This window comes from Lipophrys pholis, assembly GCF_963383615.2.
Source record: "Lipophrys pholis genome assembly, chromosome: 7".
NCBI lineage: Eukaryota > Metazoa > Chordata > Actinopteri > Blenniiformes > Blenniidae > Lipophrys > Lipophrys pholis.
Genome location: NC_137638.1, coordinates 27107704 through 27129054, shown reverse-complemented (window position 1 = coordinate 27129054; position 21351 = coordinate 27107704). Strand labels below are relative to the sequence as shown.

Sequence of the window (21351 nt, the reverse complement as noted above, 5' to 3'; positions counted from 1 at the left end):
TTGTGATACGTGTAAAGCAAATGTGTTGTGCATTGTCATCATTTTGCAATCTCACATGTGCGTTCTCCATTTTTAACACAGCTACAATACCCTGATCACGCAGTCAGGGACCATTTGCGACTCATAGTTTGGGAGGACAGCTGAAGTTTCCCAAATGTGGTCACTTGCCTGATAAGGGGTTAAGCGGCATCATTCAAGTCTGGTGTTGTGTAATTGTGCCTGACCCAACAGGTGTTAAATCCCTGCACCTGGACTCAAAACCACCCTGAAATTTGTTCCTTGCCATTTGCGCTTCTTCGTTTCACCTCCTCCCATGTCAGCTGCCGCGGCGAGGCGGCTAATTTGCCCTCCAAGGTTGTTATTCCACCTCTCCCCTTCTCTTTCGGCAGAATCCTCAGTGAGAGCTGGCCCTCATTACTCTCTGCCGAGTCTTTTGGCCTTAAGGCTGCAGTCTCTTGTCCTCCGTTCCCCAGTCCCGCTCTCCCTGTCACGCTGTGGGCTCCGGCCTTATCTCCTTGGTCCACAAAGCTCCCGTGGATGTGTGGCGCTATCCACTCACAGCACGTTGTTCCAATCATCTCCTTCCCACGTCAGTGAAGGCAGAACATTGTGCCAACTTGCCCCCACAAATAGGACAGAAAGACAGTATGTGGTGCAAAGCCGCTGAGACTGTGACAGGCTACAGCAAACAACAACAATTCCATACGAACGAATGCCTGGTGTTTCTTTTCTTTTTTTTCCTCCCTTTTTTTTTTTTGGGGAAACTTTGTTTTCCAAACTTTGGTTCATGTGCTTCAGACTGCAAATACAAATTGATTATAATTATGCGTTTCAAGACTTAAACATGATTAGAACCTAAGCTCCTTCTTGCATCTCACGTGCTTTCCTGATCTGCCGATATATAGAGCCACACTTGATCGCAGCTCACTAAATAAGGGGAATTGCGAGTGAATACTGTGAACTGTGACACATTTAATTTGCACAGACACAGAGTGCACCTGAATGCGATGTCTCCTCAGATAAAGACATGTCTTACATCTGGAGGTTGTGTACAAACGAATGAAAAACTGAAGGAAAAATCAATTTCTTGCTGGATATAAAGAATCATTGTGGGTGCGAAAACCGTGCCACCGAGTCCTATTTGTGATAAACAGAGTGTCCCAAATTTAATACGGACACATACAGTGAATAGACGGATTCTTTTGCAAGTTAATTGGCATTGTGCCAGGTCATTTTCGATTTGGCATTCAGCACCCTCAATCCAATTTAAGGAGAACGTGTAGTGTCAGAGAGAGGAGGAATTTACTACACATTATTAAAAAGAAGAAGAAGAAGAAGAAGAAAAAAAAAACAGGGGCTTCGTCAAAATCACCACCGGCAAGTCATTAAAAGTGTGAGAGGAGCAGGGTGTGTGGAAACGAATGAGTGGCTCCTGGGTTGCTGCTCACCACGACAGACCTGGACACGCAGGCCGCGGCCCTGATGAATTGAGCCATAAAGGTGATTGGCTCAAATGAAAGTCTGTGCCTCTGAGGCAAAAACACATCAGTTTGATTTGAATACCTCGCCGCTCCGAAAGGCGACGACGTGCTCCAACGCGGAAGAAAACGATACATGGGAATAAACAAGAGATTTGCAGAGTGGCTCAGTGTGAATTCCAACATCAAACCTGCCTGGCAAGTGAGACAAACCAAGCCTGTGGGAAGCATAAACCTTCATTACCGCGCTGCTACTGGTTGTCAGGTTACGGATGCAGGGCCTCGGGTGCAATGTGTGATTTTGGAGCAGCGGTTGCCTGCTAATTACCAACCTAGGCAACATGCAGCCATTAAAAACACAACCCCGAGTGTCTGCTGAGCTAATTTGTCTAATTACATCTTTGTAACTTATGAAAAGACCTAACATTACCCCGAAGGCTCGCTTTCGGAGTGGGATCTCTGCCGATTGTAAATGAAAACTTTGCTGTCTTACCGCAGTCAAACAAGTGTCTTGATCGCTGCAAGGCAGCGGGAGTACGGGAGCGATTGTGAGGGGGAGGTGGTGGAACCCCTATTGGGTGATGCTGTTGCTATTTCTATATCCCCGAGATTCCTCTCCCATGGGACAGCCACCCACATCCTGCCGACAAGCCTCCTGTTTATTTTCCTCATCATTAATATGACTTTTTTTTTTCTTTTTTCCAGGATTTTTCAGCAAAACCAATATTTGGTGCCAGTTATGAGATGCGTAGGTTTCCAGTCAGAGTAATAGATTGTGACTGAGCCGTCATGTCGATGAGGGCCTATGGCAGCTCTGCTAACAAGCATCTGTAACCGGAGGGGGGTCGGGGGTGGGGGGGTGGGTGGAGGAGGGAGATGGGTGGGCCCTTTGTGACAAGTGTCAATTTGCTGAGATTTAAGGGCTTAAACTAAAAGAAATGTTCCAATTATAGGCTTGATGAAATGTAAATATGTTTCAGCGAGTTCTGCGCTGTTTGGGAGCATTTTTCAATCAAAGCGTGCGGGTTGCCAGTTGGTCGCATCTCATATACTGTATATTGTTGAACGAGTAGAATCGCTTTAAGTTTATAACTCTGACACACCGTCACAACACCTCAGTTTGACTGACGGCGGCAAAATGGGAGTACATTAAATCAAAGATGATCTCAGATAACGTGAATAATCGTGCCAGGCTAAGTCAGAAAAAGAACAAACAGGATGATGCCATCTACTGCCTTCCTTCCTTCTTCCTCTTCTCAATAGCGAGAACGGTGGGTGGACTGCGATAGCATCTCTTTTGGCAGCTCAGTTTCAGCATAGCAACTCCCGGGGGCCTAGCAACTCAGCTATTTTAGGGCCAGATCTCCTGCCTACGTGGGGCTGAGCTCATCTTTGGGTCGTCATTGAGTAGGACCCACTTTCAGTGATGCTTCATCACGCAGCCAAAAAAGAACCACTATCAAGGAGGCATGTGTTAAGGTATGAATAGTATTTACGACAAGGGTGTCAGGTTAAATATATGCATGAGCGTCATGGAGATTTAAGTAGTTATAGGTTTCCATAGTGGGGTCTCAAAATGTTCAGTGGTTTGCACTCTCACCTCATAGTGAGGTTATCCCCCCGTTCAAGAAAGACTTAAGGGGCCATTGTGTGTGTGGAGTTTGCATATTCTATCTATCCATGTGTGTTATTTGTCCAGGTACTTGGGAATCCAACTAAACTGCTTCTCGGATGCATTGTGACAGATTGAAGACCTCCAGAATAAAATGCACTTTAGTCCAGAGTTGGCGAAAACACCTCAAGACCCTGAATTCCTACAATCTTGCATAAGCGAGCGAAATTGTATGTAGACTGCACTTTCAGTTTGCATGTGTTTTGCGGGTGATCAATAGGAATAATGTCGTGATTGAGATTGCGTGCCAACAGTTCAAATGAGGGATCTGTAGGTACATTAGGCCTCGTTTACACGAGAACGATCTGCAGGAAATGGCATTGTTTTCATTCATTCGTTAGGGAGCGATGGGGTAGAGGCCCAATCACAAAACGAAATATCATGCCATAGAGTGGGAAGTTCACAATACAGTAGAACCTCTGAGGAGCGGACCCAGTAAGAGCGGACACCTTGTACTGAGCGGACACATCGCTGTGCACTGGCAAATTTCAAGCTGAGCGACACTAAGGCGGCCAAAATACTTTGGCTGGACCCGATTATTGGAATATAATATACTACACTCCTCTGAGCTCATTCCTCTGGGCTCACTTCCGTGTGCGTTCCATAACGTAACGATCCCAAAAATCCCCGCAGAGGGTCGGAGCCTAACGCACAGGGTGGATGATGATTTGACGTCAGAGAACATAAGGCCCGTGGACCAAACCGACCAAGAGGCTCCAATCTGGTCCCACCAAGCAAGGAGGTTTTATAGGATTTATGTATATAGGATTTTTTTGACATTTGATTGTATTTTGGACCAGAATGTTTCATTAAAATTGACTTTATGTTGAGATTGTAATAATTTTCAGTACTAACTGTTTGATCTTGTAAAAATATAGACAATTCCATTACATACACTGCAGCCACAACAAAGAAAAACTTTGAAATGTAAATTTAAAGGTTATTATAGAAATATTTGACCAGTCTGGTCCACTCAAGGTGAAACTGGACTGTATGTGGTACCTGAAGTAAATAAAATTTTATATATACATATATATAAGATTTTATTTTATATATATATATATATATATATATATATATATATATATATATATTTATATTGAATACATCTTGTATTGGTTCAGTTATGTGCTTTTAAATAACCATAACATATTTGGTGTTTGGTTCGTTCAATATCTACTGGTCCTACAATTTGTCCTCGTGACCCGTCCCTCCGAAGAGAGGACACCTGTCTTCAGGGGACACTTGCCCTTAGATTGTAGGGCATCCCTACATCAGAGGTTTTACTGTATACTGTGGTGTACAGGAGCGTATATGCTTCAGTCTGAGCCAAATTACTTCTCCTTTTCAAACACATCACAGACACAAACGTTCCAGACTTGTTTAAATCGCATTGTGCATCAATCTATTAGATTGAACTCCTCCCAGTATTTTGCATGATCTGAAACAACATTGTACATAGTGTGTTACTGTAACCGTCTCTCAGACGTGATAACATGTTGTCAGATCAGCTTCCACATGTCTGTGCATGTAAAATAAGGATTGCACCCATCTTTATGTGCACATTCCTATGGATGGATGGATGGATAGATGGATTGATGGATGGATGGATGGATGGATGGATGGATGGATGGATGGATGGATGGATGGATGGATGGATGGATTGATGGATGGATGGATGGATGGATGGATGGATGGAGGTGGGCATGAGAATAATAAAAGCGCGACCTCTTTCACCGTGTTGATTTACAATCAGAAGATAAAACACTGCCGCTGTGGTTTGCTATCCGTCAGTGACTCAACCTGTTCATTTGTGGAGCTCGTGGTGTGCTCAGGGCCAAGGCGGAAACAAGTCAGCTGAAACCTAGACACAACCTCAGAGACCCGACGAGGCCTCCTATCTCTTCTCGTTTTTACTCAGCTCGCCTCAACTCTTTTTCACTGCCTCTTATGCTCTATATTTTCCAATCAGGTGAGATTTTATCAGGCCCGCTGTCAGTAACCGCTATCAGTTGTGAAATTTCAGAAGGCAGAGCGTGTGGGAACCGCAGTATCAGTCGTGCTCATCTCGCCCAGCACCTTTGCAGACGCGCGGGCGGTTTCTGAAAAAGGCGAGAAAAGCTTCACAAAGACCATATCTGAGACCGGTTTAACACAAACTGACAGCGGAAAGACTTTCATACCCCGTACAGCCTCTCCTCTCTGCTTCCTCCCTGTTCTCTGCTTGTTTACTTTGCATACCAACACCGGCCAGAGTATACTGGCTCATCTCGAGATTGATTTACAGCATCAGAAAAATGACTATTGTGTGGAGGAGACCACCATTCGTGTGAATCTGCAAAGAAGATATGGAAAAGAGATGCGTGCTGCAATAGTGTGCGATCTTAGAAATACTATCAATCTGGCTATTCTTTTGCATGAATACACATAGGTAAGGTACTGGCCTCCCCCGCCTCCGGGACCACATTGTGTGTACTACAACGCAGTTAACCTCAAGCATATTACTTTGTAAGTTAAACTGGTGTTCATCGGTCGATATCACAATCAAAGTTAATTCTTTGCGCTCACAATTGAGCTGGATGATTAAATTTCAGGGTTCCAGTAAATACAGCAAATCATTAGAGCTGCCAGCGCACAGACGCAACACAAAGTACCGAGACCCACTCCGGTAATGCAGGGAAAGGTAATCCATCTGAGGAGTGGTGTTGTGATGAAAAACGTTGTGTCTCAGCGTGAGCCGGTGAAGTGTGGGCGACACGAGGCAATAAACAAAACGTATCCACTTGTTCGACTGCCCCCACTTCCCTGTGCAAGATTTTAGGATCGCGACACAAAATCTTGTTCTGTGCAATTAAAAAAATTGTGTGTTTGTGGCAACATTTAAATAAAAATAAGAAAAAATGATCATGCATTTGACAAATCTACTCCTCTTATTTTGAAGACTATTGCCATTATAGATCATCTCTGTTCACTAACTCTAAAGATTTAATGGAAATGTGGGTGTGTCTCATTGTTTGCCTCAATAAAAGTGGATTCATGTTGAAATTGTAGTAATTTCCCGTGGTAATTGTTTGGTTTTGTGAAAATAAAGACATTTTCATCACGTATACTCAACGCCACAACAAAAATAAACTTAAATTAAATGTTATTATGGCACTATTTTACCACTCTGCCCCACTCAAAAGGTTATTAGGCTGTATGTGAACCCCTGTAATAAAATGTGTGTGACACCCCAGCATCAGGTGCTGCACGGAGAAATAATCACACAGGTTTTTTTTCCATGTTATACATTTTCCCATTGAGGATGTGGTAATCCTGCCACCTTTATACAATCCCACAGAATGTTCAATATTTGGTAATTACAGAAAAATCATGTGGTAAATAGCAGTTTTCTCAACACGTGTTTGTGGTTTTGTGCCGTTTTGACCAAACCTGCATGGATCCTGAAAAGAGAAATCAGCATTCCCTCGTCTCTGTGGCCTCATTTTTGTGGTTACATAAACTCCAACACCAAGAGGGAAGATTGTTTCCTGATTAATTTATTGCTTTCACTAAAGAGTAAGTCATGCTTTATTTGCATCTCAAAAATACAATTATTTTTTTTATGTCCTGGTCAGGTGATGTGTCATAAATCACAAGGAGGGGGTGACTTTTGTCGGCCATTGCAGTCAAAATAAATCGTTTCATAAGTGGAGGGTTTGGGTTTCCTCTCTCGGTCCGATAACATAATTGGCGATTCTGAATTCTGGGAATGTGTTTGACAGTCTGTCTCACTGGCGACCCGTCCAGCTTCCAGCTTAGGAAAAATCACCACATGGTATTATGGCACACAATCTTCAACATCTTCAAGTGAAAATGGAAAACTTTTATTGCGTTTTGTGTCCATTTTATAGTCACCCATATTGCGTATGTGTGTATAGTTTCATTACAAAAGCAAACAACAGTGCCAACTAGTGGCCCAACATGAAAACTACAATGCTGTCAGTGTTTCTGCTGTCTCAGTGTAGACGGACATCGTTTTTAAAACGATGCTGTGTGAACCCGAAATCTTTCTGAAACCAAAATGTAAAAGACGTGTTTTCACCTGAAATGGGCCTAATAATACTAATTAGTTTGTTTTACTCCCAGTCGAGCACGTTAGGAACTTATTCACGATGCTACAATGAAGAGATAAACACAGTTTTTGTTGTCATATAGAATTAATTGAATTTGTGATATATATTATAAAACAGAACTTCTTAAAGTTGTATTAAGATGTGGTAACAGGATTAGACATCATTTAACAGAAATCCGGTAAGGAATTTATGCAAATCAAGGTAATTTTGGTTCCGTTTTCTTCTTTCTTTAAATATCTATAGATGATGTGTTTATTTCAATTGTCCTTACAAAGTAAAAAAAAAAAAAAAAAGGATTACGATGTCAATTTACAGAGCGAACTTCCATTATGAATTAGATATTGAAGGATTGATTTAAAACGATGACAGTGTAACCAGCGTAACAATGTTTTGTTTCCTCAATCACAAGTCATATTTTTTAGATTGGTTTAGGATTTAGACTTTCAAGTCCTAATTTGGAGCAGGCGATCTGATCTCGTCCGCCCGATCTCTAGAGGTGCTGCCATGTCTTGTCTTTCCTCCTTCCAAATACATTAGCATAGCGAGCAGTGCCGGGGCATTGGTGGCTCCATCAGTAATGTCATGGGCACTTTAACATGATGAAGCACGCCGTGGCCCCGCTGGCATGAATAATTCACATTACCACGCACCCAGAAAGAGAGAGAGCGAGAGAGGACGAGGGAGAGAGGGGAGGATCGACTTTGCAGCAATGAATTGTGGGAACAGATGTGTGATTTTTTAAGGCGCGCGGGCCTCTGTTTTGGGTGAGCGAGCAATTTTAATTTAATTTGATATTTCTCTTTTAAAGTGAGAGGAGACCTTGAGCTGGGCCGGAGAAAATAAATACGGCGAGATCAGAAGACGGAGCTATGGTTATAGGGTGGGAGGAGAGAGAGGGGTGGAGGTCCTCTTCACCATCCATCACAGTGGCACTTCAATGATTGTCAAATAAGTAGCCCTGTCCAAACCCATCTTTTATCATTATGTATGAATGAATCTATCTGGGGATCACATCATCCAGCACATGGGAGGGCTCCATCTCATATACATGATAGGAAGACGATATGGAAATGGGATACATGATAGCAGAGTAGCTTGGATGGAGAGATGGATTCACGCCGCTGGCTGGGATAACAGACCATTTTTTGATCGGACCACTCCGTCTTGAAAAATAGAAAAAAACTGTACAAGCCACAGCTCCAATTACAATGAACACAGTCTCTCTGAAAGTCATGCCACACATAATTTTTTTTTTTTGTCTACTAATACTTCCTGAATAGCCCCTCAAGTGGCAGTGACAAATCTCTCTCTTTGCAAAGCATGTTCCATTAAAAGTCTTGGAAATACTTAACATAATATTTTCCATCCTTCCAGTGCTTTGAGGTTTAGGCAATTTAACACATAGTACCTCGAGGCCCTTGGCTCCAAAGCTGACGTGAGAACTTTAATGTAAATAATGCAGCAAAGGTGGGTGAGAACTCTTGGCACAGGATTAAGAAGGCTGTGCTTGCAAAAGCTGCTCTCAATCCATTTCCAAATTGTCACGGGGCCCTCTAAGAGGCAAAACAAACCCACCTTAATCTCTGCTAATCATACTTAAGCATGAATGTTTCATGTGGAAATGCCTGGTTACAATTTGGAGGCTTTTCTCCCTCATTCCTGGGGTAACCCTGCTACAATCCAGAAATCCTTTTTGGCCACAACAAAGATGAAACGCGATGTAGAGACATCAGATGCGGCACAGCGCACACAGCATGTAAGTAGGAGGAAACAGAATCCCACATTGCAGATGCCATGTTTATTGACTACATGAAACACTGCAGATAATGAATTCAGCCTGCCAAAACTCAAGATGTGCCAAAAGATAAAGCTGTTATAAACAAGGAAAAGAAAGAAGAAAAAAACAAAAAAAAAAAACACAACGACGATAACATCAGTGATTGGTTGTGATTAACATCAGCCTCCTTACTTGTGTTTCAGAAATTCAAATTACAAGCCTGATGTAAGCAATGTCAGGGACCAAACTAATATTATTATTATTCGAGACAGAGCATAACCCAACAGTGGAATGATTACATTTGACTTGCAATGATCCCCCCCCCCCCCCCCCCCCCCGCATGAGAAAACAACAGCTTGGAAAAACTAATAGACATATTCCCCAAAGTAGCTTTGTTGCTCCTGCTTTGCTTTAAATAAATCTCATCACCGCGGTGGAAAATGTTTTGATTTCATAGGAATTTAGAAAGCGGAGATAAAAGTCCAACCCATCTGTCCCTCAACTCTGTGCGGTGCAGTGCAGCGGCGGGGAAGGATTTATAACACGCCGCACGGTAAAGTCCATCTGCATCCGCCACACTGCTCCCACTCACATCATTATCCTCATTGCCTATCACTTCCCCAGCTGAGCCCCCTTTTGGAAGCTCGGGCTGACACATCGACGGCGGGTAAACACCTTTAAAAGGATCTGACGCCCCGTAATGGAAGAAAAAACACTTCCGCATTGTTCAGGAAGCGCTGGCGCTGTGCTGGGCTTGTGGAGGAGTAAGCCATTGTCTGGTGTCACCTAATTGGATCAAGTTTGTGTGAAAAACAGATGTGTATGGCTGGCTGAGGTAAACACTGAACCAGAAGACGCCAGGGCTGAAATTGCTTTGAAAATCGTTTCTGCCTCCAAAGAACGAGCGAGGATAGCACGGTAAAATACAGTATAAAAGAACATTTGTGGCACAGCCGGGAAAGTAATAAACACTTTCCCTTTGGTGTGGATTCAAAAAGCTCCCAATTTTCTTTTGCTCATCCAGCAGCCCGGCTATATATCTGCGTGAAAGGAAATGCGCGGTACACACTCATCCAGAACACGGCGAAAGCAGTTAGCAAGGCAGTGCTTATAGCACGAGCGATGATGCTTGGCAAAGGACAAATTACAACTTGGAAAGCGAGTATTACTGATCTAATTAAGAGCTGGCAAAAAGGTGTCATCAGGGTCTGACAGATTTCAGCCCTGAGTCTCTTCTGCTTGCCGCGTGCTGCAGCGAGGAGCTTCGGCATGAACAAAGAGAAATGAAGAGAGACAGAGAGACAAGGAAGCACTATTTCCAATCAGGCATCTGCCTCCCCTCCGACACAGCTCGATTTAACCTTGAAGAGTAATGAGATCTGACTTGCTTAAATGTTAGCATTCTTAAATCATCAGGAAGTGCCTCCAAGGAGCCGATAATCACTATGCCAAATTGCTGCGCTCGCTAATTTCATTTCTCCCTTGCATTTGCTTGCAGTTAGCGTCGATTATTCAAGAACAGGCATTTAATGCTGCCAGGTCCCAGGGGTGTTACATTAAAATGTAATAACTTGCAACATAAATGAAAACAAAAACCATTACTTTCTTCCCCCCGCAACTTTCTTCCCTCCATCCCTCTCCTCAACCACCTCTCTCCCATCCTCCCTCTTCAATCTCTCCCTTCTCCCTCCCTCCATGGTGGGAGTTCGAATCTAATTCTCAGCCCATCTGGCAGGCGTAATGAAGGCGGGCCGGGCTTGCGGTGCCCTGCTGCCATGGCTCGGCGGAGCAGGAGGTTAGCTGGCAGATTGGGCCGGGATGAGTGGAGGGGAGTCGGGGAACCTGCTGAGTGAGTAAGCCAGCCCAGTTAATCTCCCATGTGCCCCAGTGTGAACGGGGCCAAGGCCAACCACACGCTGAGGGCACGGAGCACGGGGTCTGGAGTGTGGATGGTCGTGGGCACGAGACTGGAGGGGGAGGACGGCACTCATTTACATTTTTTGGCATTTGGCTGGCTTATCTTCCCCAAAGTGACAATGAATAAAATAACCTTCATCCTGGAGGATGATATAAACCAACCAGGAAAGATTAAAAGAGGAACACTCAGCGAGAGACTTCCCCTACCCGACCTCGGCCCACTGCGGCCTACAGGGATTTCACTGTGTTTCAACAAAGCCAGAACGAACGTATACGAGGAAACATGGAACATTTGCATATGGATGTTACTGAAACTTTCAACATTTTAATAACACCCACAGCTTTTGTATTACTTTACCAATACGAGCCTACTATATTCCCAAATGGAGTGAGATACAGGTAAGTAAACAGGTCGATTCTACCCCAACAGGTGCACCCTCAGAGGAAACAAAAGACAAATAATGTCTTTGCACCATCTGGCACAGGGAGAAGTGCATGAGGATTCACATGTGGTCAGAGACTAACTATGGTATTTAAGCAACACAACATATTCAAAAGCAGAGCTGCATAAAACACTGAGGATACATCATATTAATTTTGTGAACGCAATTTCACGATTCCTTTTTTTTTTGTTGTTTTTTGCATTGCCATAAAATAACTCTAGAAAATAGATTTGTGGTATACAGTATTTTCACGGCCTCCCTTGCACTGCTGAAACCTATTACTATGGGCCAAAGAGAGCAGCCACTGGGAGAGTGCCAATGCTAGACACTGGAAACCCCATGCAATTATGATTAAGCTCCTTTATCTAAACACAAACTCCTCTCAAATCGCTGCGATCTGCCTGTCGTGTGTGAAAGCACGTAGGGGGGAAGTGGCAAGGCAGCCAAAAGCCCTGCTGACAGGCTTGCAGTAGCAAACACCGGCCTGGGAGCACAAATACACACATTTACCAAGCAAAGCTGCTATGACCCAAAGAAGCAGCGCTTTTTTTTTTTTTTTTTGTTTGTTTGCAAACCGGTTGGCAACCAAATGCTAGTTTAGCATTTCCCTGGATTTCTGAACCTAACTCTGTAGCACAGACGAGGCGGGGCGACACAGAAGCACATCAGCCCCAAAGTGAGGACTCTCTGTGTGGTAAAGCGTGGGAGAGAAACAGAGAAAGAACAAAAAAATATCTGATAGGCAGAAAGAAAGAAAAAAAAAAAGAAGAAAAAAAATCCCCTCATCTACAGCAACAGAGCAGGAAGCTCAGCTGACAAAAACAGCAGGTCTCCCTGAGCGTGCTCCGGCCTCTGGAGAAACCACAACACTGTCATTAACAGTTACTCTCCTCATAAACACACCAGCATCAGCTGGAGGTATAATTGCCCCTGATTCTCCTGTAATCTTATACCTTACCTGCTGTTACTGTCAGGCATCTTCTCCACTGAGAGAAAAAGACAGAGAGACAGCGGGGGGGGGGGGGGGGGGACGTACGTTGGAAGGAGGAGCTGTGGTTCTTACATGGAGGTGCTGAAGTTGGAGGCAGGGTAGGTGTTGGTTGTGTACTGTCAGGTACAAGTTAGAGAGAGAGAGAGAGTGAGAGAGAGAGAGAGAGAGCGAGAGAGAGAGAGAGAGAGAGAGATAGCGAAAGGGGAAAACGCATGTCAGAAAATCAAATGTGTGTGTGTGTTGCTCAGTGAAATCCCAGGAGCAAGGCTGCGGGGCTCCGACGGAGGGAAATTGTGTTCGTTTTCGTTGAGTGATTAGAAGACGAGCGGCAGAACATGACCTACTTAGTAAACTTTCCTGTGTGGGTTTAGGAAGCATTACCTATGTATAGGCAGAGTTACAGAAGCAGGTGGGAGGGGTGGAAAATGGGGGGGGGGGGGGGGGGGGGGGGGGGTTCACCCATTATGGATTCATCGAAACATTAAAGACAGCAATAATGATTGCCGGGGGCTGTTTGTGAATATGGAATGAAGTTTCTTCTTCTCATGACCTCTCAAACTCAAACAAGGGCTCGCAGTCATTCTCTGCTCTGGCTTTGTGAGCAAGAAGGCAAAGATGGATGCATGTGATCCCACAGACATGAAAGGTTAAAATGCAAAACAAAATATGAATTAAACATCATCTGACACCCTCGAAAGGCAAAGAGGGGAGGATTTAGTACCTTTAAAATTAGCCCTCAGAGTGTGGTAGGAGGTGTGAAAGAAGAGGAAGCTGAAAATGAAACGAGGATGAAAAAGAAAAAGGCGCTTTCTCAAAATCTACGGCTGAAAATGGAAAAGGGTTGTTTTGTTTCTGTGCCCTATTACAATCCCGCGCCGAAAATCCACCGAGGCCATGAAAAAGGAACATTTCATCTCCGCTGTAGAAATGGGCCTGCCTCTGGCTCTTCTTAATTTCAGGCTTTGTTTGTGCAGCGTTTGGGAGCTCTTGTGGGTTTGCGGGAGACCCGCAGGCCTTTTGTCTCATCAATAGAGGTGGTTTCTGGCTGGCGCCCTCAGCGTTCCGTTGGCGTTCGGCTTTTGTTCTACCTCTCCACGCAAGATCTGGCCACAGGTCGCAGATTACAGGCAACACAGCCGTCACAGGTACGCCGCTGCTTGTTTCCCCTTCAGAAACTGTTAGCACCCGGGAGAGGCAGATTCACCGTCTCCATGTCAGTCTGGCCGGGGAGGGCGTGTTCAGATGAAAAGACAGACCTGAACAACTTACGTTTCTAGATTTATTTATTTATTTTTTAATCTCATTACTTTCTGCCCAAACTAAAATGGCTTCCTGTGACTATCCTGGGGGACATTGGTAATGCTGCAATGCTTCTTTAAATGACACAGACTAATATTACACTTGTGGTGCTAAATTAATAAGCTGCGGCGTGATAAATCTCTATGATTTATTATGTTCCCTGCAGTGTAAAATCAAGTTGGATGGGTGGAGGGAGGCAGAGTAAGACAGAGGGAGATTGGAAGGGACAGAGACATTGCTCGGTCTGAATTGAGATACAATAGACAAGGTCGCCCCTCTGCACAGCTGAATGAACTGGCTTACATAGCTTTGAATGAGAAGTGTGAAACAGTCAGCCACCAAAATCAGTGGGTGAAAAGACCAAAAAGTTCAATGCGCAGTGTGCCGTGAAATATGACATATGGAACTGCCAAAACAGAAATAGCTGAGTTTTTTTGTTGGGTTTTTTTTTCTTCCCCCGATCCCTAAGAAGCAGCCTATTTCTTTTAGAGGCATGATTTCTCCATAAGGATGCTTTATGAGAATATCACACCTCTGTGGAAGTCTCATCCCACAATCCACAGGAGGCTTTCTCTGCCTCCTGCCTGCTTCTGGGGGGCTGCCATCGTATTCATTCCCCGTTCCCAGATAGATGTTTGTAATTGGAGCTCTAATTTATGATCGGGCCTTGGTGCAGGATAATGATATGGAGCATTGTAATTTGCTGATGCAAATTGTACGTTATAATGGGGAGCCATAAAAGCCCCAGCAACATCTCGGAGACTTGCCAAACACCCTGAGCGTTCATTACAGCCCTCATTAAAACATCCATGTCGGCACTGGGAGCTCTTACAAATGGAAGGAGCATGTAATTGCTGCTTGATTGTGGTATATGTAACATATGATAAAGTGGAATTACCACTTTATTTGTCTACAGTGTCCGTGAAACTTAATGGGGAGAAAGCCTGCAGTAAACAAATCCTCTGAGCATTGTTTGATTGTTACATTATAGGGCTATTTGTTTAAAGTGGGGCAAATGTGAGTTAGGGGACAGTGCATCCAGGACAAACTAAGAATGATGATAATCAAGGTTGGGCTTCAGGGGATAAAAGTAATACTTTTACCCATGAGAGCCTGTGTTTCATTTGGACCTACGCCAACGTGGGTGATAGCATAGAGCTTTGTCTGGGAATACATTAACCGGATTTAATATAAGGAAAGATCAGTATTGTTCTTTCGTATAACAGTGAACCAAAGTCACCACCGTGTGTTTGCTTTAAGGGTGGTAGAACTGGGCTGAGAAATGTTAAAACAAGCCATTAAAGTCACCTCCAGTGTAAAAAAAAAAATTGTCCTAATGCCAGTTTGGGCCATTTGGGTACAGCTTCCACTAATTTCTACTCGTTGATCTCAATTTAGTCCTAACAAACGGGGTATGTGGAAAGCGCTGAAGCTGAACGTCCCAGCTTTTAAGCAGTCTTAAGAGCAAAGCCAAGTGGCAAAAGCAATTAAGAGTTCATTTAGAACAAACTGAACTGGCTGGGACCGCTTCTTTTTTTTTTTCCTTTTTTTTTTTTTTCCTGAGGCCTGGTCAACACTAATTCACAGTGTCGCCCTTTTATTCAAATGACCTCTCCCAGAGTCCCATTTGTGTTAAGGGCCGTTCTAATGCATCTCCATTAGAACAAAACCTGAGCTGCATTGCTGAAAATGAAGTTTCCCTCCTCCAACTCTGAATGATAGCAGGCCTCTATCATCAGAGCTCTGTGTGCTCAGCCACTGGAAAAGGATTTTCAACCGTGCCATTCAGCCGGGGCCCCAGAAGCCTGCAGCCTTTATCTGCAGTCTCCTTGATTGATGTGTTGTGGGCCCTGCTGTGGTTAACAGCAATTTTTATCTGTTGCTAGCGGCAACAGCCCAGGTCCCTGGTGCGCAGAGAGCAGCATGGCCCAGGATCTGAAGCCGGACCGCACACGGGGATAAACAAATAGGTTTTTTAAGGCGGACAGCCCTCATAGAGAGGCCCCTGACAGGCACCGCCCCACCCCAAGGCCAAGACAATGTCAGGGCCCCAGCCCACTCCTGCTGGGCTCTTGCTTTCCTTCACTAATTTTCACCATGTGCAGAGCCGGTGGTGCGGGGACACCTGCACACTTTTAAAGTAAGAAGACAGAGTAAGATGCACAGAAGGAAAGGGACGGGCAAGAAGTAAAAGTGTTGCTGCAGAAACTATAGGATCTAATTTACACTCTGTTTCCTTTCAGTTGCTGTGTTTAGCATTTAATCCAGTGTTGAATCTGTGTTGCTTTGTTCAATAAAGCGTGACGCTTTTAATGGCTTCTAATATAATTATGTAACATAATCCTTGTATTTGATAAAGATCTCGTGGAAAGCCTCATCACTCAGACGAGAAAGTGTATTTGTCACCATGTGGAGGTCGTGAATGGCAAATCAATTAAAATAAGGCTGTTTAAGAACGCACACATGACTCTGCGGCTGCTCTGTTGAGAGGGTAGACTCATTTAGCGTTAAACGTGATTATGACAGCCTGAGCAAATGAACAACGGGTGTGTCTGACAGCTCCGAGCAGTCTCGCTCAAACCCAAACACACCCGGCTAAAGGTTTTACTTTCTGACATCGCGGAGATAAACCCTCCCAAAACAGACAGATTATACTGTCACAGACAAAGCGCGATGCTTTTGTCGTCCGTGAAAACATGAGCCGCAGCTTGGCCTTGGTCGTAATACGACGGGGGGTACGAGACTGTAGCTCCATCACTTGATCTGAAAGGGAAAAAAAAGCGATGAGTTGTCTTTTTCGCTTAGCTCAAACGTCTCCTCTTCGATACAATACATCCAGCCCAGGGGTAAGGGGATGGGCAGATGTTTTTTTTGGGGTCGTTTTTCCTGTCTCTAGCTGCACATATCTCCTAGGCGCAGAGGGGGATGTTGGGTTCTTTATCAAGGAGCCCCTGAGAGGATGATAAATCGCCAGAGCCCAGACCCATCTCCACTGGAACAACAAGCAGGTAGCAGCGCAGGAAACAAGCCACAGATATTGTCTCCCAAACATAGACGGGGCTATAATGAAGCCTGCACAAAGCAGACAGGGGAGAGTTGGCCCGATAAACAATTCCATATCCAGTCTTCCACAGAGAGCAAGATAGCAAGTCTCAGTCCTGTTGCCACATATCGGCGCTGGACTCCACAGTGCTGCGCAGATTAGTCCTCACCCTTGAATAGCAGGATAAAAAGATGCTGAGGGGCAGGTGGATGAAAGTGACTGCAATTCTATCATAAACTGGAAATAAATGATCACACATTGCAATGAATATGTAGCGTTCACCAAATAAAGCCGATATATTGAGACAGACCATGGCTATTTCCTCTGAATGACAGAAAATCACGTACAAAGCTGATCTTTGTTTTGTGTTTCAATATGTTTTATCCATGATTGTGCTCTTCAATCTTAATTAAGCAAGTGTGACGCGTAAAGTGCAGTAAGGTGCTGTCAGAAGGACAGTACATGTATATTATGGGAATACAAGGTTTCTCTCATTGTATGTGTTGTTTGTACATACTTAAATCAGCAAATGTCAAAATGTATACAAGTAAGAAAATGCAGTATTTTTAGAACCCCTTTAAATGGCTGTCAAGCAAAGCTGCAATTTTAATTTGCCACTAAAATAAATATGAAGGTGTAAAAAGGTGTGTCAGCAATTACTGTCTGCAATGAAAACATTAACTTCACATGCATTTCCATCTACCAACAGAAATGTGCATCAGATGAAGTGTTTGTAATTCACAAAATGGAACAAATGAGCAGCACTTTACCTTAATGAGTGAATTAGAATTTTCTTTTCGCTTTACTGGACAATACATAGATACAATATAGTAAAACATAGACAGGAAGAAACCTGGCTTATATTTGAAATATGTGCAGAATTTAGGAGGATTAAACCAGCAGGCAAATATTATGCAACAGCCGGAGTGTTTTAAGATGGTATAAAAGCTACATGATGTGTCCAAAACACTGTGGAGGCTCCAGCTTCCCCTTGTTCCTGACTCTGGCAGTGGAGTGCTTCCTGTACATTCTTGTGTAAACCATTCAAATGAGGCCATTCGAGCCTGGCAGGCAACATAAGTAAGGAGACATATGGAAGCATAAACAAGAAGAGGCGTTATCTCACATAGAAGTAGAAAACAAACTGTCAGGAAAGATTCCCTCATCAAACCAAACTGCCTCATGACAGATAGCCAGCCCACATTCACCAGCTTCACTTTTTTTTATTTATTTATCTGTACTGTTTGCAGAGAGGCAGAGAGGTAGACTATGATCAGCACCAGAGGCCAACCATCAGATAGCTCACCCATGCTATTGGTGGCCAGTGGCACTAACTGTACCGTCGTGCCCGCCTCGTTGACCCTCCACAACTTACAACTGGCCCTCCACCCACACACATAGCCTCGTTCTTTCCGCTTTCACCAGCAATAACGCTCTATTCAGCCCCTGGTCTTCTCCTTGCCCTACACCCCCCCCCCCCCCCCATACTGGCTCAGCCTCTGCCTGGCAGGTCCCCGGAGCACCCCCCCCACCCCCTTCCTGACCCCACACCCTGTGCACCCTCCCTTCAAAACCATCATACTGTAAAGCCTGAAGCACTCATAGATAAGCAGCCCCCAGAAATCAAGCGAGCCCGGCAGCAGAGCAGATTGGGAGTCAGAGCTCAGTACCCAGGAGGTGCCTAGAGGCTACGAACGCTGCAGATAGCACCACTGGATAGACAGAGAGGGGAGCCAGACAACATGAAACTTCCTGCCTTCGTTACTGGACTTTGCTCTGCGTGCACAATGCCTCCCCCCTCCCCACACTTGCACCCTACATCACCACCTCCAAGCCAATTGCACCTCCATCGCTGCCCCCCTTCTCTCTCTCGCTGTCTCTCTGACTCCTGCCTTCTTCTTTTTAGATAAAGAGAGGGCCTCGTTCCCCGCCGACTCAAACTGACAGCTCAAGCCAAAGGGCTCCACAAGCTTTTTTGGAAGGTCTTGTTTGTTTTCATCCATCTGTGAGTCTGCGGCCGCTGGGGAATAGGAATGTGACATGTTCTATTAAAAAAAAAAAAAAAAAAAAAGAGAGAGAGAGAGATCTCGCAGAGATCAATGTCTTTTGAAGTTAAGCTTTGTTCGGTGCTTTAACTGTAGTCCTTTGAGGCAGATTAAGGATGACAAACCATTTATAGTTGTTTTGTTTGTCGGGATGATTGCTTCCAAGCTGCAATAAGAACTGCCATATGTCACTCATCAGCTAAAAGTAGCACACTTTAAAGAATGTTCCTCTTATGAGTCCCCCTTTAAGCAAAGGACATAAAGGACGACCGCTGTCTGTATTACCCAGAGACGAGTCACATCATTGAAACAATGGGAGGGGAAGAGCGCAAATTTAAAGTTCCAGAAGGCACTGGGGCAAGGCAACAGATGCTTTCAAGGGATAAAAATAGTCCTGCGCTGACAATTTGTGAGCGAGCGTACGTCAGAAAGGATTGGGCGGATGTTTTGCGAGGCATCACTAAAGACTTCTCCGGGGCACATTTACCTTGAACAACACTCTGCACGTTCCATGATTAAACAACATCTCACTTATTCCGAATAATGATCAGTCAGTTCCAACAAATCACAAGCCGCTTTCAACCGCTGTGGATCTTCCTGAAGGCGTAGACGTACATGCATTTGGGCGCTGGTGAGGAATTGTATTTGCAGCACGAGGAGCAAAAAGGCTCTCAGGCATTTTGTCAGATATGAGAGCAAGAGGATCCTCCACTGACAGTCACTGGAAGAAGATATAAAACTCTGACAGGCAAATTGCAGCACTGGCGAGCGGCGCTGATCGATGCCAATAAAACGAGGCTCTTTTCGCCAAGGTAGCGCAGGACACCTTCTCGCAATTTAATCAGTCAGTCAGCCAGAATTAATGTTCCTAATATCATGATTTCTCCATTACTCTATTTAACATAATTAAAATGTCGAGCGCCGGGGCCATAAAGCGGGTCGTTGGAGATTGTAATTCTGCCGTAAAGCTATGAAGCATGAAAATGTCACTTACCGAGTAGCCGCGGCCTGACAGCGAGTGAGTAGAACTCTGTAGGGAGAGAGAGGAGAACAGGGATGACCTTTAAGGAGCGTTTCACTCGCTCACACAGACATGATGAAGAAGCGTCACTTTAATATCAATATTCACGTTAACCTTTTCGCCGCCCTGCCATGTACCCCACGCCTGCACACATCACTCCTGTTCACTCCCGTCTGCACAACGATGGGAGCTCAGCAGCTCCAAACACAATCGCTCACTTCCTGCAAAGGAATTCAGCTCAACTTGTCCTGATGATGAAATGTAACGAGGGGAAACCTCAATATGTGCAGTAGGTCATATAACACCAACAAAAATCCTGCGTTGTGTATTTATTTGCTTCTCTAATTTTCTTCATGTTTCAAAATACGTGTGATTGTGTTGTCGTTCAGGGCCCATTGCATTTATCATCATTTAGTGGTTGGAAGTGTCAAACACAAGGCCTGTGGGCCAAAGCTGGCCCGCAAGAGGCTCCAGCCTGGTCCGTCAATCCATCAAGCAAATGGCGATGAAGATAACTGATTTTTTTTTTTTCTGAAACACTGAGAAGCAAGCTGAGATATCGGTGATGCTGCCATGAAAGCTAGCTACCTCTAATTCACCTCAAAGCCATGCTGTCAGGGTCAGTTTGGAAAAACACCCATAATGCAACAGCCAGAGGTGCTTATTTACATATTCCACTGTACTTTGCACTAGAAGGTTTCATTAGAACTGGTTACACGTTGCGATTGAAGTCGTTTTTTTAGACTAATTGTTTGGTTTTACAAATATATAGACATTTTCATCCCAAAAAGGAACTTTAAAGTTCAAATTTAAAGGTTATTAAGGCAGTATCTTGCCGGTCCAGCCCACTCAAGGTGAAATTGGGCTGCGTGTGGCCCCTGAACTAAAATGTGTTTGAAACCTCCTTCTGCACCTTCAAGAGCGCCTTCTGACATTGACAGGCACACAGGAGTAAATCCATCACTTGCATCAGTAGATAAACTGAAAGAAACACACCTTGATGTAGAAATTGTTGTTCTGAACGTGAGTGACAGCTCAGATACCCCACAGCTGAAGATGTTGGCTTCCATTCTTATTTTGTCTTATCATTTTTTCAAGTGTTTGCTTCACGAGCAAAACAAACAGCGCTGATTAGGAATAGCATCAACAAGGTTTCAGTGACTATAATTTACAAATTAACATGCGTAAAAAAAAATGTATTTTGCTTTTCGGTTGCGAAACATATCACCTTTATATCTGTTGAACTTGGGATGAAGACGCAATCAAAATGGTAAAAATAATAATATATTCTATTCATTTTTGCTGATTTGTTTTGGCAGTCTCTTTTTGGATTCAGTACGAGTGCATTCTTCTGCATTTAGTAAGGTGTTTTGGCCCTTCAAACTCCTCCTGTGTTTTCTAATGCAGTCCTCTAAATGCTGAACAAGAGCAGGATAGAGACAGAAAAGGCTGGGTTTTGTTCTGTTCTCTGGCTGTCTGTCAGCGCCCAGCACGAATACCAATCTCTAAATCCCTCCCTCCACTTCCACTTTTCACTGCTTTTATTCCTC

The 21351-nt window shown here is 44.2% G+C and overlaps 1 protein-coding gene across 6 annotated transcripts in view; it reads right to left on the bottom strand.

Annotated features, from left to right (window-relative positions):
• fbrsl1 (fibrosin-like 1) overlaps positions 1-21351 on the bottom strand; it is a 313228-nt gene that overhangs the window by 141543 nt on the left and 150334 nt on the right. For all 6 annotated transcript variants that reach the window (XM_080467382.1, XM_080467378.1, XM_080467381.1 and 3 more), the window contains exon 4: positions 19775-19810. In XM_080467382.1, coding sequence (XP_080323508.1) covers positions 19775-19810 — 36 coding nt within the window. The remainder of the gene's footprint in view (positions 1-19774; positions 19811-21351) is intronic.